Raw genomic sequence first — 15,000 nt, forward strand, 5'->3', positions numbered from 1 at the left:
TGTATGTATGCATGTGTGCATCAAACACATTGCTGCGTGCTTCAAACTTTACTTGAATTAAAAATGATTACTGCCAAAGGTTGCTAATACCAACGAGAGATAAATACATGAAATGACCGACTCATAAACTGAGAGAGAGAGAGAGAGAGAGAGAGAGAGAGAGAGAGAGAGAGAGAGAGAGAGAGAGAGAGAGAGAGAGAGAGAGAGCACCTGACACCAATTATCGAACCACTCCCTCATAAATATATGATAATTAACAGGCTGCGTCAATCGTGAACTCTTCGTCATCGACGGAGAAATGCGAGGTACAGTTAGAGACATGAGTTATTGGCACACCTCGGTGCGAAGATGCGTACCCTGTCATACCCTTACTTCACGGCGCGTAACCAAGCAGATAGCATTGGGAGATATAGATGTGTATCCTTACTCCATTTTATTTTTAATTGAATACTTATATTTTTTATATATAATAAATGATATCGGCGTCAATGACCTTAGATGTCAGGATGCCAGAAAACTTTAAATTAATCAACCAGGGCGAGTAACCAAGCAGATAGCGTTGGGAGATATAGGAGAGTTGGTGGGTGGGGCTAAACGCAGGAACTATACGAGCAGTATGAATGTGGCATAGTGTACTTCCACTGAGTGAGGTGTACCAAAAATTCATGTATCCAACTGTACATTCTAGGATTAAAATGAGTTATATAGGAAAAATAAATAAAATTCTTAAAGTTTTTATAGTTTATAAAGTGATATTTATTCTAATATTGTTACTCTTCTTAACCTTTCCTCACCGAGCTATTTTCCCTGTTGGAGCCCCTGGGCTTATAGCATCCTGCTTTTCCAACTAGGGTTGTAGCTTAGCAAGTAATAATAATAATAATAATAATAATAATAATAATAATAATAATAATAATAATAAAAATTATAATGTTCTAGTATTAAAAAGGAGTATGTCGAAAAAATAACCTATAAAATAAAGTAATAACATTTTTTTCACATGTTCAATTTATGTCAAGTATATAATCATCTTGCAGATGCAATGACACGGCAAGAAAATGGCGGTAAAAATGACAAATTATCTACAGTGGTCAAGGCAGCGATATGTATTGGGGGGAGGGGGGGGGGAGATTTCCGTCTGCACCATTCCGGGACTCTTAGTTATTAATTTGATACTTCCCCTAAATCCGGGTCATTTCTAATTTCATCCAGTCTACATGATGTTAAAATCAAATTATCACGATTGCGTGTATGTACCAGTATTATATTCTTGTTAGCTCCGCCAACGAAGTCGGAAGGAGGTTATGTTTTACCCTCTGTTTGTTTGTCTTTGTTTGTGAGCACCTTCTTGGCCACAATTTTAATCGCAGAGTAATGAAACTTGCAGGACTTACCTGTTATGTTAAAAGCTAGAAAGGATTAAATTTTGGAACGTCAAGGTAAAAGGTCAAGGTCATGGTCAAGCTGATTACGTAAATTGGAAATTTTGCTTGACCTTTGACCTTGACCTTTGACCTTAACCTTCCAAAAGTTAATCATTCCCAGATTTTTACATAACAGTTAATCCCTGCAAGATTTATTGCTCTACGATTAAAATTTTGACCAGGAAGCTGTTCACAAACAAACAAATACACACAAACACACAAACAGGGATAAAACATAACCACCTTCCAACTTCGTTGTCGAAGGTACCAACTGTGAAACCGCAACCGCTTAATAACAAGCGTTTGAACTCGCCTATAACAGACAAGTGTAAATGACTTGAGTCACAGCGTCAACAGAGACAACGCACTCGAAAACACTAGTGCACGTCACCAAGATGAAAACGAAAACAAAGCGAGGCCAAGAAATTAAGTACTGCACCAGACGTGTCTCTTACGAGATGTTTAAGGAAAGCTAATATAAATACACTGTAATACTTAGTCCATTTCTGGGAATGATGACGAGTGCGATAATAATAATGACGTGATTAAGCGTGACTCGTCTAACATTAACTACGAGGGTTATACAGAAAAATAAATACATGAATAAGTAATGAGTAAGCTATATATAAATTTAAAATGACATCATGAACATGACATTTAAAAAGTAAAAGTTTTTTTATGGAATCATGTTCTCATCAAATCAGGGTGAATTAACATTCATATATTTCGTTTTCAATAAAACTTTATCACTAACAACAATAACTAAAAATACAAGCATATTAAAACCTATTTCACATTCAAAGCTATCAAATTATTATTATTATTATTATTATTATTATTATTATTATTATTATTATTATTATTACTTGCTAAGCTACAATCCTAGTTGGAGAAGCAGGAGGCTATAAGTCCAGGGGCCCCAACAGTGAAAATAGCCCAGTGAAGAAAGGAAACAAGGAAAAATAAAACATTTTGAGAACAGTAACATTAAAATAACTATTTCCTATATAAACTATTAAAGCTTTAACAAAGCGAGAGGAAGAGAAATTAGATAGAATAGTGTACCCGAGTGTACCCTGAAGCAAGAGAACTCTATGAAATATGATTTTCCATACAGGAAAGTACATACAGTAATACCCTTAATAGCTGTATCATTGTACTGTATCCAACATTCCCGATGTACACGTCACATTCATCTCTCAACACTTACTATCGTGACTTTCCGAAATCTAAAGTCTTAAATTAATTATCTCGTTGTTTTCCCATTAGAAATCAAATACATACATACATGGAAGTGTGCACGCACACACACATACATATATATATATATATATATATATATATATATATATATATATATATATATATATATATATATATATATATAATGAACGAAAGTACTAACTCTCAATCAAGTCTTTTCATTTTTCCTTCCGTGGCTATAATACAATCTATATTCACCACGTGTCAGCTTTCGTGACTTCTACAGACACACACGCACACACACACACATATGTATGTTTATATATGTATGTATGTATATATATATACATATATACATATATATATACATATATACATATATATATATACATATATATAAATATATATATATATATATATATATATATATATATATATATATATATATACACACACACACACACACATATGTATGTTTATATATGTATGTATGTATGTATATATATATATATATATATATATATATATAAATATATATATATATATATATATATATATATATATATATATATATATACACACATACACACACATACTCACACACAAAAGACATCGAAATTCCCTCAAAACAAATTGCGCAACGTCAAATCACAAAAGGCGATACTAAATAAATCTCCCATGAAAAATAGTTATTGGCCAGATCCCCGACTGTTGCAATTAGGAGAACAAGACGCTGAATACTAAGAGCGACTTCGTGTAGCTAAGCCATTTGTATTAATGTGCTACAGCTTGGGCTGAAAACAAGAAAGATGTAATACAATCATTGAGTGAATCCATACATGGGCCAATCTCTGACATTCAGAAGCTGTGTGAAGCGCTACCGATTCATGATGGTTCAATTTTGTTAAAGATTTCTGCGCTAATGATTCCTGGTGGTTTATTTTGTAAAAGGAATCTGCGCTACCGATTCATAATAATTCAATTTTGTTAAACGATTTTGCGCTAACGATTCCTAGTGGTTTATTTTGTTAAAGAATTCTGCGCAAACGATTTTTGGTGGCTCAATTTTGTTAAATGATTCTGAGCTAACAATTCCTGATGGTTTATTTTGTAAAAGAATTCTGCGCTATCGATTCATGATGGTTCAATATTGTTAAAGAATTCTGCGCTATCGATTCCTGTTGGCTCAATTTTGTAAAAGAATTCTGCGCTATCAATTCCTGTTGGCTCAATTTTGTAAAAGAATTCTGCGCAACTGATTACTGGTGGCTGAATTTTGACAAATAATTATGCGCTACTGCTTCATAATGGCTCAATTTTGTTACAGAATTCTGCGCTAACGATTCCTGTGGGTTCAATTTTATAAAAGATTTCTTCGCTAACGAGTTCTGGTGGCTAAATTTTGTAAAAGAATTCTGCGCTATCGATATCTAGTGGCTCAATTTTGTAAAAGAAATCTGCGCTACCGATTCCTGATGGTTAAATCTTGTTAAAGAAATCTGCGCTACCGATTCCTGATGGTTCAATCTTGTTAAACAAATCTGCGCTACCGATTCCTGATGGTTCAATTTTGTTAAAGAAATCTGCGCTACCGATTCCTGATGGTTCAACTTTTTTAATCTGCGCTACCGATTCCTGATGGTTCAATTTTGTTAAAGAATTTTGCTCAACTGATTATTGGTTGCTCAATTTTTCAAGAGAATTGTGCGTTACCGATTTCCGGTGGCTCAATTTTTTAAGAGATTTCTGCGCTAACGATTTTTGGTGGATCATTTTTGTAAAAGATTCTTACACTACTGCGCTATTTCTTGACCTTTTACTCGACCTTAACTTTGACCTTTGACCGTAACATACATTACTTGGTGTAGATTTTCATACACTCAAATATGAAGCAAGTTTGAAGACTCTTTGACAACGATGTCCAAACATATGGTAGATTACGTGAATTGGACATTTTGCTTAACCGTGACCTTAACCTTTAACCTTGACCTTCCAAAATTTAAATATTTCCAGCTTTTTACATAACAGATAATTCCAGTAAGTTTCATTACTCTACGATTAAAATTGTGGCCAAGAAGCTGTTCCCAAACAAACACACACAAACAAACAAACACACAATACATAACAGATAACCCCAGTAAGTTTCATTACTCTACGATTAAAATTGTGGCCAGGAAGCTATTCCCAAACAAACACACACACAAACAAACAAACACATAAACAGGGGGTAAAACATAACCTCCTTCAAACTTCGTTGACGGGAGGTAAAAACCTTATTAACTGCTTGTGGCCAAGAAGCTGTTCACAAACAAAGACACAAAAAGGGGGTAAAACATAACCTCCTTCAAACTTCGTTGACGGGGGGTAAAAACCTTATAAACTGCAAAGGAATGACTAAAACAGTAAGAGCAACGCCACAACGAAAAAAACCGTCTATCTTTCAACGGCACACGTCCACTACAGCCCAGCCAGATCGAATGTCATAGAGGGGGGTCATCTTCCATGTAATCCCATAAGGCTTGTGCCAACACGTGGCCATTAACGAGGACCCCTCTCTGGTCCCAGGGGCACTGTTGCAGTTCACACATCCTTCCTAAAGGCATTTGTGTGATGTGCATTAAGGACATTAAGCAACGTAGGCTTTTAAGGTTGCAGACTTTATAAAAGGCAATTTATTTATTTACTAAACTAGTGTACGCAGCCCGTCAAAAACGACGGCTGGATATTTAGATAGATATGCATACACATGCACACGCAACCCCCCCCTCTCTCTCTCTCTCACCAGAGTATGACTACTCCCTCTTCCCTTATATCTTATGGATGGGTAGAGGTCACCATGACCGGATAAATAATATATATATACAGTATATATATATACATACATATATATATACATATATATATATACATACATATATATATATACATATATGTATATATATATATATGTGTGTGTATATATATATATATATATATATATATATATATATATAAATATACATGTGTGTATATATATATATATAAATATACATGTGTATATATATATATATATATATATATATATATATATATATATATATATCTCCAAACATTTTTTTCTTATATAGGAGAGAGAGTTCTGTTGCCAGTTTCTTTACATCGAAACCACGTGAATATCTACGCTTGTAAAAAAAAAACCTTCTATAACCACAAACACAAAAATAGTTATCAATTTCAAGAAGTCAAAAACGATCATCAACACAGTGACCGAGTACTTGGAGATAAAAAGAGTCCGAAAATATCATCTTACAGCTTGAAGGATTTAAAAGCCCGATAGATAATAAGTCTATCGGCCGAAAAGAATCGCCTTACAGCAGCTTCCTCCGAAGGTAATCCATTACCGATCCCCCATCAAGTTGCAAAACTCCGACGGACAAGCCTCTTAAGGAGATTTGCATATTGGACAATGGGCGTCGACTCTTCAATGGGTTCCGCTGTCCAGTCAATGCTCATCTAGTCATTTATAAAGCGGAACTTGAATGCACTAGCCTTGGGTGGCTGGCTCTCTCTCTCTCTCTCTCTCTCTCTCTCTCTCTCTCTCTCAACAAAATTCAAAAGTAGAAGAAAAATTACTAGCCTTTAGTGGTTGATATTTCTCTCTCTCTCTCTCTCTCTCTCTCTCTCTCTCAATACAATTGAAAAGTAGACGAAAAAGGACTAAACTTTAGTGGCTCTCTCTCTCTCTCTCTCTCTCTCTCTCTCTCTCTCAACACAATTCGAAAGTAGACGAAAAATCTAAACTTTAGTGGCTCTCTCTCTCTCTCTCTCTCTCTCTCTCTCTCTCTCTCTCTCTCAACTAAAAATCGATATATAAAGATATTCACTAAATACCAACATTTAAAACTTGATGATTCTTGGAAATACAAAAAAAAATAAAAAAATAAGAAAATAGAAATCCCTTTTCCAGAATACAAAAATACAAAGTACAAAATACAAATACAAAAAAAGTAATTCCATGGAAAATATATAAATCATACCAATATAACAGTCAAGAGGTAAATCAAAACTATTGTTATCCTTCTCGCCATCTCAACCAAAATACGACATAGATGAAAAAAAAAAAAAAATAAAATAAAAAAAAAAAATAAAAAAAAAAAACTCTCAAACAATCCAGCTGTTAAGACCGATCCTGGCATAGCTAGTTTTCATTAAAAATCTTATTTCTCTTCCCTACCCTTCACTGGTATGCCAGAAAAAAAAAATCCTTCTAACGGCAACAGGATACCCAGGAGACCCTAGGAGATTTCCTGTGTGTGGGGACAGGAAAAACATCTGTTGTCAGCGACAAAAACAAAATTCACGTCCCTTCGCCGGCATCCTGATGACACGAAAGCTACCTGAGAGTGCCATTAACTTCATGCACAGAATTTTTACTGTTCTTAAAATATTTTGTATTTATTGTTTATTAATTCTCTTTTAGTTTATTTATTTTTTTCGTTAGTTGGATATTTTTTCCTGTTGGAGCTCTTGGGCTTGTTACATTCTATTTTGCCAACTAAGGTTGTAGTTTAGCTAATAATAATAATAATAATAATAATAATAATAATAATAATAATAATAATAATAATAATCATAATAATAATAATTATAATTATTAATTCTCTTGTAGTTTATTTATTTAATTTTTTAGTTCTGTAGCTCTTGGGCTTGTTACATTCTGGTTTGCCAACTCATGCTGTAGTTTAGCTAATAATAATAATAATAATAATAATAATAATAATAATAATAATAATAATAATAAATGTGAGTAAAATTATTGACGCTATTGTAGTTTGAACGTAAGGTGTTAACCACGGACTTGAACTAATAAGGCGATCATATAGATAAAATGAAGTATGTCACACTTGAAATGTGTAGAAAAAACACACGCGAACACACCAATAAAAAGAGACAAATTAAAAATAATACATCGAGTAGATCCATCCTAAGATGGAAATGGATAAAAAGTTAATAAATATATAAACATGATCTCAAAAAAACCACTAAGAAGATGACCTAGAGCGATAACATGTAGAGCTAAGTCATCCAACAGAGAAAACGAGAACCAATACATAAAAATGATCTCATACAAGAATGATGTCTTCCTACAGAGAAAATGAGAACCAATACAAAAAATATGATCTCATACAAGAATGACGTCATCATACAGAGAAAAAGAGAACCACTACAAAATATGATCTCATACAAGAATGATATCCTACAGAGAAAAAGAGAACCAATACAAAAATATGATCTCGTACAAAAATGATGACATCCTACAGAGAAAATGAGAACCACTACAAAAATATGATTTTATAGAAGAATGACGTCCTCCTACCAAGAAAAAGAGAACCACTACAAAAATATGATTTTCATCCTACTGAGAGAAAAAGAGAACCACTATAAAAATATGATCGTCGTCCTACAGAGAAAAAGAGAACCACTATAAAAAAAATATGATCGTCATCCTACAGAGAAAAAGAGAACCGATACAAAAATATGATCTCATGAATGACGTCAGTAGACAAGATCCAAAAAAGGCCGGACATAACGATCCTCTCCACTTGGGGGTCCTCAAGACTTGAACAATTCAACGTCAGTGAACTATTTATAGGCTTCGACTACCACTGGATTTCTATAATTACCGCAAATCAATGGACGGTGAGTCACGCAGGCCTCCTTTCGACCCATTTTCGCGTCGGGAAGATGATGGGGAGGGCGAAATTATTTGCGGCCGTGAAGTCAGGGATTAAAATAGCGACTAATTTGCGTTAATTAACACTTACTACCGTGACTTTCCGTAATTTAAAGTCTAAAGATAATGCTCACGCTAATGTTCTCCCATCAGAAATTGAATTAAGGGTATGTTTAACTATATATCTAAATACATACATACATGGAGGTAAACACGCACACGCATATAATTTATATATATATATATATATATATAGATAGATAGATAGATAGATAGATATATATATATATATATGTGTGTGTGCATGTATATATATATATATATATATAAAAACACATACATACATATATAAATATATTTATATATATAAATATATGTATATATATATATATATATATATTTATATATATATATATATATATATCTATATATATATATATATATATATATTTATATATATATATATATATTTATATATATATATATATATATCTTTATATATATATATATATAAAATATATATATATATATATATAGAGAGAGAGAGAGAGAGAGAGAGAGAGAGAGAAATCACATCATTCTCGTCACCTAATACATAAAAGAATGAATATGGAGTTACTAACCGCTATGAATACGAAAAAAACCCAACTATCACTATTGCCAACAAAACATCCGGTAAAACTTGAATCTCTTTTATTAAAGAGATAAAAAAACAAAGAAAAATTACACTAAAGAGAGAGAGATTCATTAACGGCCATGACTCGCCAAAACAGAATCACAGAAAAGAAAATATCATTGAGAGAAAATGTTTAAGTTCTTCCCATTCATAATTTACATAGGAAATAATCTTCTTATAGCATCCTGCTTTTCCAACTTGGGTTGTAGCTTAGCAAGTAGTAGTAGTAGTAGTAGTAGTAGTAGTAGTAGTAGTAGTAGTAGTAGTAGTAGTAGTAGTAGTAATAATAATAATAATAATAATAATAATAATAATAATAATAATAATAATAAATAAAAATAATGTCTATTTAATAATTTTTTTTTTTTACGAATTAAAGAATTTTATATTTCTACATTCATTGTATAATCGTTTCTATTTTTTCAGACATACAAAAACCTTTATATTCTATTTAACAAATGTTTTTATTACGAATTAAAGAACTATTAGATTTTTAGATTCATTTTATAATGGTTTCTATTTTTTTCAGACATACAAAAAACCTTTTTAGTCTATTTAATGTTTTAATTATGAATTAAAGAATTTTTTTACATTAATTTTATAATCGTTTCTTTTTTTACATTAGCATGTATTAATTAACGTGGATTTTCTATGAACCAAGTTTGAAGTCTGTGACTATGATGTCCAAACTTATGGCTGACTGCATCAATTGGACATTTTTCTTGACCGTTGACCTTTCAAACTTTAATAATTTTCAGATTTTTACATAAAATTTAATCTTTGCAAGCTTCCTTACTCTACGATTAAAATTGTGGCCACGAAGCTATTCACAAACAAACAAACAGGGGATAAAACATAACCTCCTTCCAACTTCGTTGTTACGTGAATTGGAAATTTTTCTTGACCTTTGACCTTCCAAAATTTAATCATATCCAGCTATTTACATAACAGTCAATTCCTGCAAATTTCATTACTCTACGATTAAAATCATGGCTAGGAAGCTATTCAGAAACAAACAAACGAACAAGGGCGAAAACATAACCTCCTTCCAACTTCGACCTACAACCACTCATGCCACTCCACTTGATAGTTGAGACTCAACACGTCATAAGAAAATAATCTACGTCATCAAGTGGATGTATGAGTCATTTGCTCTTCATTTCTGTTTATCTCATAAGTACTGCAAAGTGTTCTCACGTAATCAGAAAAAAATATCTGATGGAGAATCTAAGACCTTTTTGCCGACTCTATTCAAAATTACTTTATTTAGAATGTTATATTGATCAAAATAGGGCTAGAATTTTCTCCAATAACATTTATTACAAATGTATCTGACAAATTCTCTCTCTCTCTCTCTCTCTCTCTCTCTCTCTCTCTCTCTAACAACCAAGAAAGGCCACACTGCTTTAACTAATTGAGCAACGACATGAGGAAAAAACTACTTGTATTTTTCATAAACAGTTAAATCTAAGATCTTATATGAAAACGTTAACTTATATATGACTATCAAATCCTAAAAATATCATCAATGACATTCATAATCTTTACCTATCCATACTGCTATTCAATTTCTGGAAGAAAGGTGTATAATAATATTCTACACAACGATGTTTGTTTTAAAGACAAAATACAAATCTCATATGGAAAACACATACCATAGAGAGAAATTACATATTTAACAACCCACACCTTTTAGACACATCAAATGTTCCATTAGCTGCAGGTGACTGATTGATTGATATTAAATTACATGACATTTAAATCAATGTTGGTGAAAGATAGATTTACTATACCCAACGCAGCCAAAAAAGGTCGATAGGGGAGGGAACGTGGCTTTAAAGGATTCCTAGACTTCTGCCGTGCCTCTACAGATCATCACCCGCTCTCCAAACTTTCCCACTTACTCTCTGACTCGGTATTATTTTTTCTCTCCGAGTTATCATCAATTATCTCAGCTTATCCATTCAAACGCTTGCTAGTTGTATTCATATTATTGTTTCTATAGCTAATATTATCCTAATTCCCATTCATTATTACTCTTTTAATCATGATGTTTATTAATACATAATCTATTGTATCGCAACAGACAATTTATTAACACAATGCATTGTATTGTGAGATAATTTATTAGCATAGAATGTATTGAACTGAGAAAAAATATCTATTAAAACAGATCGTAATAAACCGTGATAAACGATTTATTAACACAGAATATAGTGAATTGTGAAAGACGATTTATTAAAGCAAAATGTATTGACCTGGAGTTCATGCTTTTTAAAGGCATAATAGAAAACTTTACATTGTCGTTAAAAGATTGAACATATAACCATACAATAGATGCAAAAAAGAAAACTATGACATACACGTCTATATACATATGCATACTAAATGTAATTCGCAGATGGCATACATGGTTCCTTGCACAATGTACAATTTTTCCCATAATTACATTTCAATATTATTCGGAAGCAAAAGAAATGACCTTAAACAATATAATTTCCAAGGACATAAAAATCATCCTTTGTAATTCAACCATTTAAAATTGCACGATGTAATTTTTCCCATAATTACATTTCAATATTATTCGGAAGCAAAAGAAATGACCTTAAACATTATAATTTTCGAAGGACATAAAAATAATTCTCTGTAATTCAACCATTCAAAAAACTGAGGTACTGAAGTCACCGAGATATGCAATTCTAAAATCTCTCTCTCTCTCTCTCTCTCTCTCTCTCTCTCTCTCTCTCTCTCTAGGAAAACCACCACCTGCCTGAAAATAGCAATGATGTCAACAACACAAGACTGAACTCCGCGTAGACATGAACCCTAAACATGAAAACGATATGAACTGGCGGACGTCGTAACCAATGGTGGTTCGAACAACCGTCCGCATACATATTCCGCATTCCGCATACATATTCCGCATTCCGCGGGTTAAGGTTCTTTCTCTCTCCGCAAACGCTACATTAGTACGTTAAGCTTTTTAGTAAGCTAAAGCTTATGTTGTTTCCTCTACCCCGTACAACGATGTTAGCGACATGCCATTATCAGCGACAAGGTTCGACATACATACATATATTTATTTTATTCTTACGTAAGGGACCAGCATATGTTATGTACTCTCTCTCTCTCTCTCTCTCTCTCTCTCTCTCTCTCTCTCAAACAGATACACAAACGCATATATCTATTTAACGGTTATCACGGTCACTCAAAAAAGTAAAATATGAATCTCTCTCTCTCTCTCTCTCTCTCTCTCTCTCTCTCTCATACATATACACAAACGCATATATCTATTTAACGGTTATCACGGTCACTCAAAAAAGTAACATATGAATAAATTTATCGTAAATATAATTAATTACCAAAAAGATAAAAGATTAATAAATCATTGTAAACATATTCAATTACCAAATAGATCAAGATTAATAAATCATTGTAAAGATATTTAATTACCAAAAGATAAAGATTAATAAATCATTGTAAAGATATTTAATTACCAAAAGATAAAGATTAATAAATCATTGTAAAGATATTTAATTACCAAAAGATAAAGATTAATAAATCATTGTAAAGATATTTAATTACCAAAAGATAAAGATTAATAAATCATTGTAAAGATATTTAATTACCAAAAGATAAAGATTAATAAATCATTGTAAAGATATTTAATTACCAAAAGATAAAGATTAATAAATCATTGTAGAGATATTTAATTACCAAATAGATCAAGATTAATAAAATCCCCGTAAAGATAATTAATTCGCAACGAAGTAAAAGATGAATATATCATATTAAAGATAATTAATTTCCCAAAAAAGTAATAGATGAATAAAATCATCGTAAATATAATTAATTCCCCAAAAATTAAATTAATCAAATCATCAAGATAAAGCAATTACAAGTAATGCCATCTAACCAATCGAGCTACGTTTAAACCCTACCAATCAATGCTAACGAACAGCGTGAATACACTAGTTTCACAAATTTCCACATTTCACACATCCATCTTATTAACGAATTCTATACCTTTATGCCCTGCATGCTCTTCGCACTCCCCCAAGAGAGATTAGTTAACCAACCTTTCAACTGGGCTCCACAAGGCACTAGAAGAGTTGGAAGGCCCAGGTTTACATGGCTGATGGCTATGAAGCGTGAAGTAGATGGTGGTGAATGGAGTATTGAATTAAAAGCTCAAGATAAGAGATAACTGGGGAAACCTAACCGAGGCCCTTTGCGTCAATAGGCGCATGAGGAGATGATGATATAATTAATTAGTATGAAGTAATTGCTTTAATTCTGTATTATATAGGCATATATATATATATATATATATATATGTATATATATATATCTTTGCACCACAAGACACTAGAAGAGTTGGAAGACCCAGGCTTACATGGCTGAGGACTATGCAGCATTAAGTAGATGGTGAATGGAGAAGTATTGATTTAAAAGCTCAAGACAGAGACGACTGGCGAAATATAACCGAGGCCCTTTGCACCTATAGGCGTGGGTGGAAATGATGATGACATAATTAATTAGTATGAAGAAATTGCTTTAACTTTGTATATATATCTTGGAATCACAAGGCACTAGAAGAGTTGGAAGACCCAGGCTTACATGGCTGAGGTCTATGAAGCGTGAAGTAGATGATGATGAACGGAGAAGTATTGAATTAAAAACTCAAGCTAAAAGATAACTGGGGAAACCTAACAGAGGCCCTTTGCGTCAATAGGCGCAGGAGGAGATTTTGATGATGATATAATTAATTAGTATGAAGTAATCGCTTTGATTTTGTATATATATCTTGGAACCACAAGACACTGCAAGAGTTGGAAGATCCAGACTTACATGGCTGAGGACTATGAATAGTGAAGTAGATGATGAATGGCAAAGTATCGATTTAAATTTATAAGCTCAAGATATAGACGACTGGCGAAATCTAACCGAGGCCCTTTGCGTCAATAGGCGTAGGATGAGATGATGATGATATAATTAATAAGTATGAAGTAATTGCTTTAATTCAGTGTATATATATATATATATATATATACATATATATATACACACAGTATATATACACATATACTGTATATATATATGTATATATATATATATATATATATCTAAATATATATATATATATATATGTGTGTATATATATATATATATATATTGGCTCCACAAGGCACTAAAAGAGTTGGGAGACCCAGGCCTACATGGCTGAGGGCTAGGATGCGTGAAGTAGGAGATGGTGAATGGAGAAGTATTGAATTAAAAGCTCAAGATAGAGATGACTGGCGAAACCTAACCGAGGCCCTTTGCGTCAATAGCCGTAGGAGGAGATGAAGATGAGGATGATGATGATGATGATGAAGATGCTCGGACACACGAAACTCCTACACCGTACATGAGGCAGTAACCTGACACTTACCTTTTTTAAGTGTTTGTTAACCCATTTCGTGAAGGTCTTCTTTTGGATGGCATCTCGTTCGTCTGTCAAGGGAGAAAATGAAAAGACGAGAGTTAGATATCGTTGATGGAAGATGTAATCTAAAATACATTAATGTTGTTACTGTTTTTAAAATATTTTTTTCTATTTGTTTATTAGTTCTCATATAGTTTATTTATTTCCTTATTTTCTTTCCTCAATGGGGTATTTTAGCATGATGGAGCCCTTGGGCTTATAGCATCCTGCTTTTTCCAACTAGGGTTGTAGCTTAGACGATTAATAATAATAATAATAATAATAATAATAATAATAATAATAATAATAATAATAATAATAATAATAATAATAATAATAACAGTTTTTCATAAATAATCATAGAATTCAATTTCAATATCTAAATCGGAGGGAAATATTGAAATACTTTATGTTAATCTTAATAATACATAATAATGCATAATTTTATATCATAAATTACCATATAGTTATCTCCAATATCTAAATAGGAAGGAGATATTCTAATACTTTACGTTCC

The 15,000-nt window shown here is 32.3% G+C and overlaps 1 protein-coding gene across 1 annotated transcript in view; it reads right to left on the minus strand.

Moving 5' to 3' along the window:
- LOC137648253 (uncharacterized) overlaps positions 1-15,000 on the minus strand; it is a 114,459-nt gene that overhangs the window by 54,165 nt on the left and 45,294 nt on the right. Inside the window, exon 2 of the mRNA XM_068381176.1 lies at positions 14,451-14,512. Within this exon, the coding sequence (XP_068237277.1) occupies positions 14,451-14,512 (62 nt within the window). The remainder of the gene's footprint in view (positions 1-14,450; positions 14,513-15,000) is intronic.

The sequence above is a fragment of the Palaemon carinicauda genome, chromosome 10 (assembly GCF_036898095.1).
Source record: "Palaemon carinicauda isolate YSFRI2023 chromosome 10, ASM3689809v2, whole genome shotgun sequence".
Lineage (NCBI taxonomy): Eukaryota > Metazoa > Arthropoda > Malacostraca > Decapoda > Palaemonidae > Palaemon > Palaemon carinicauda.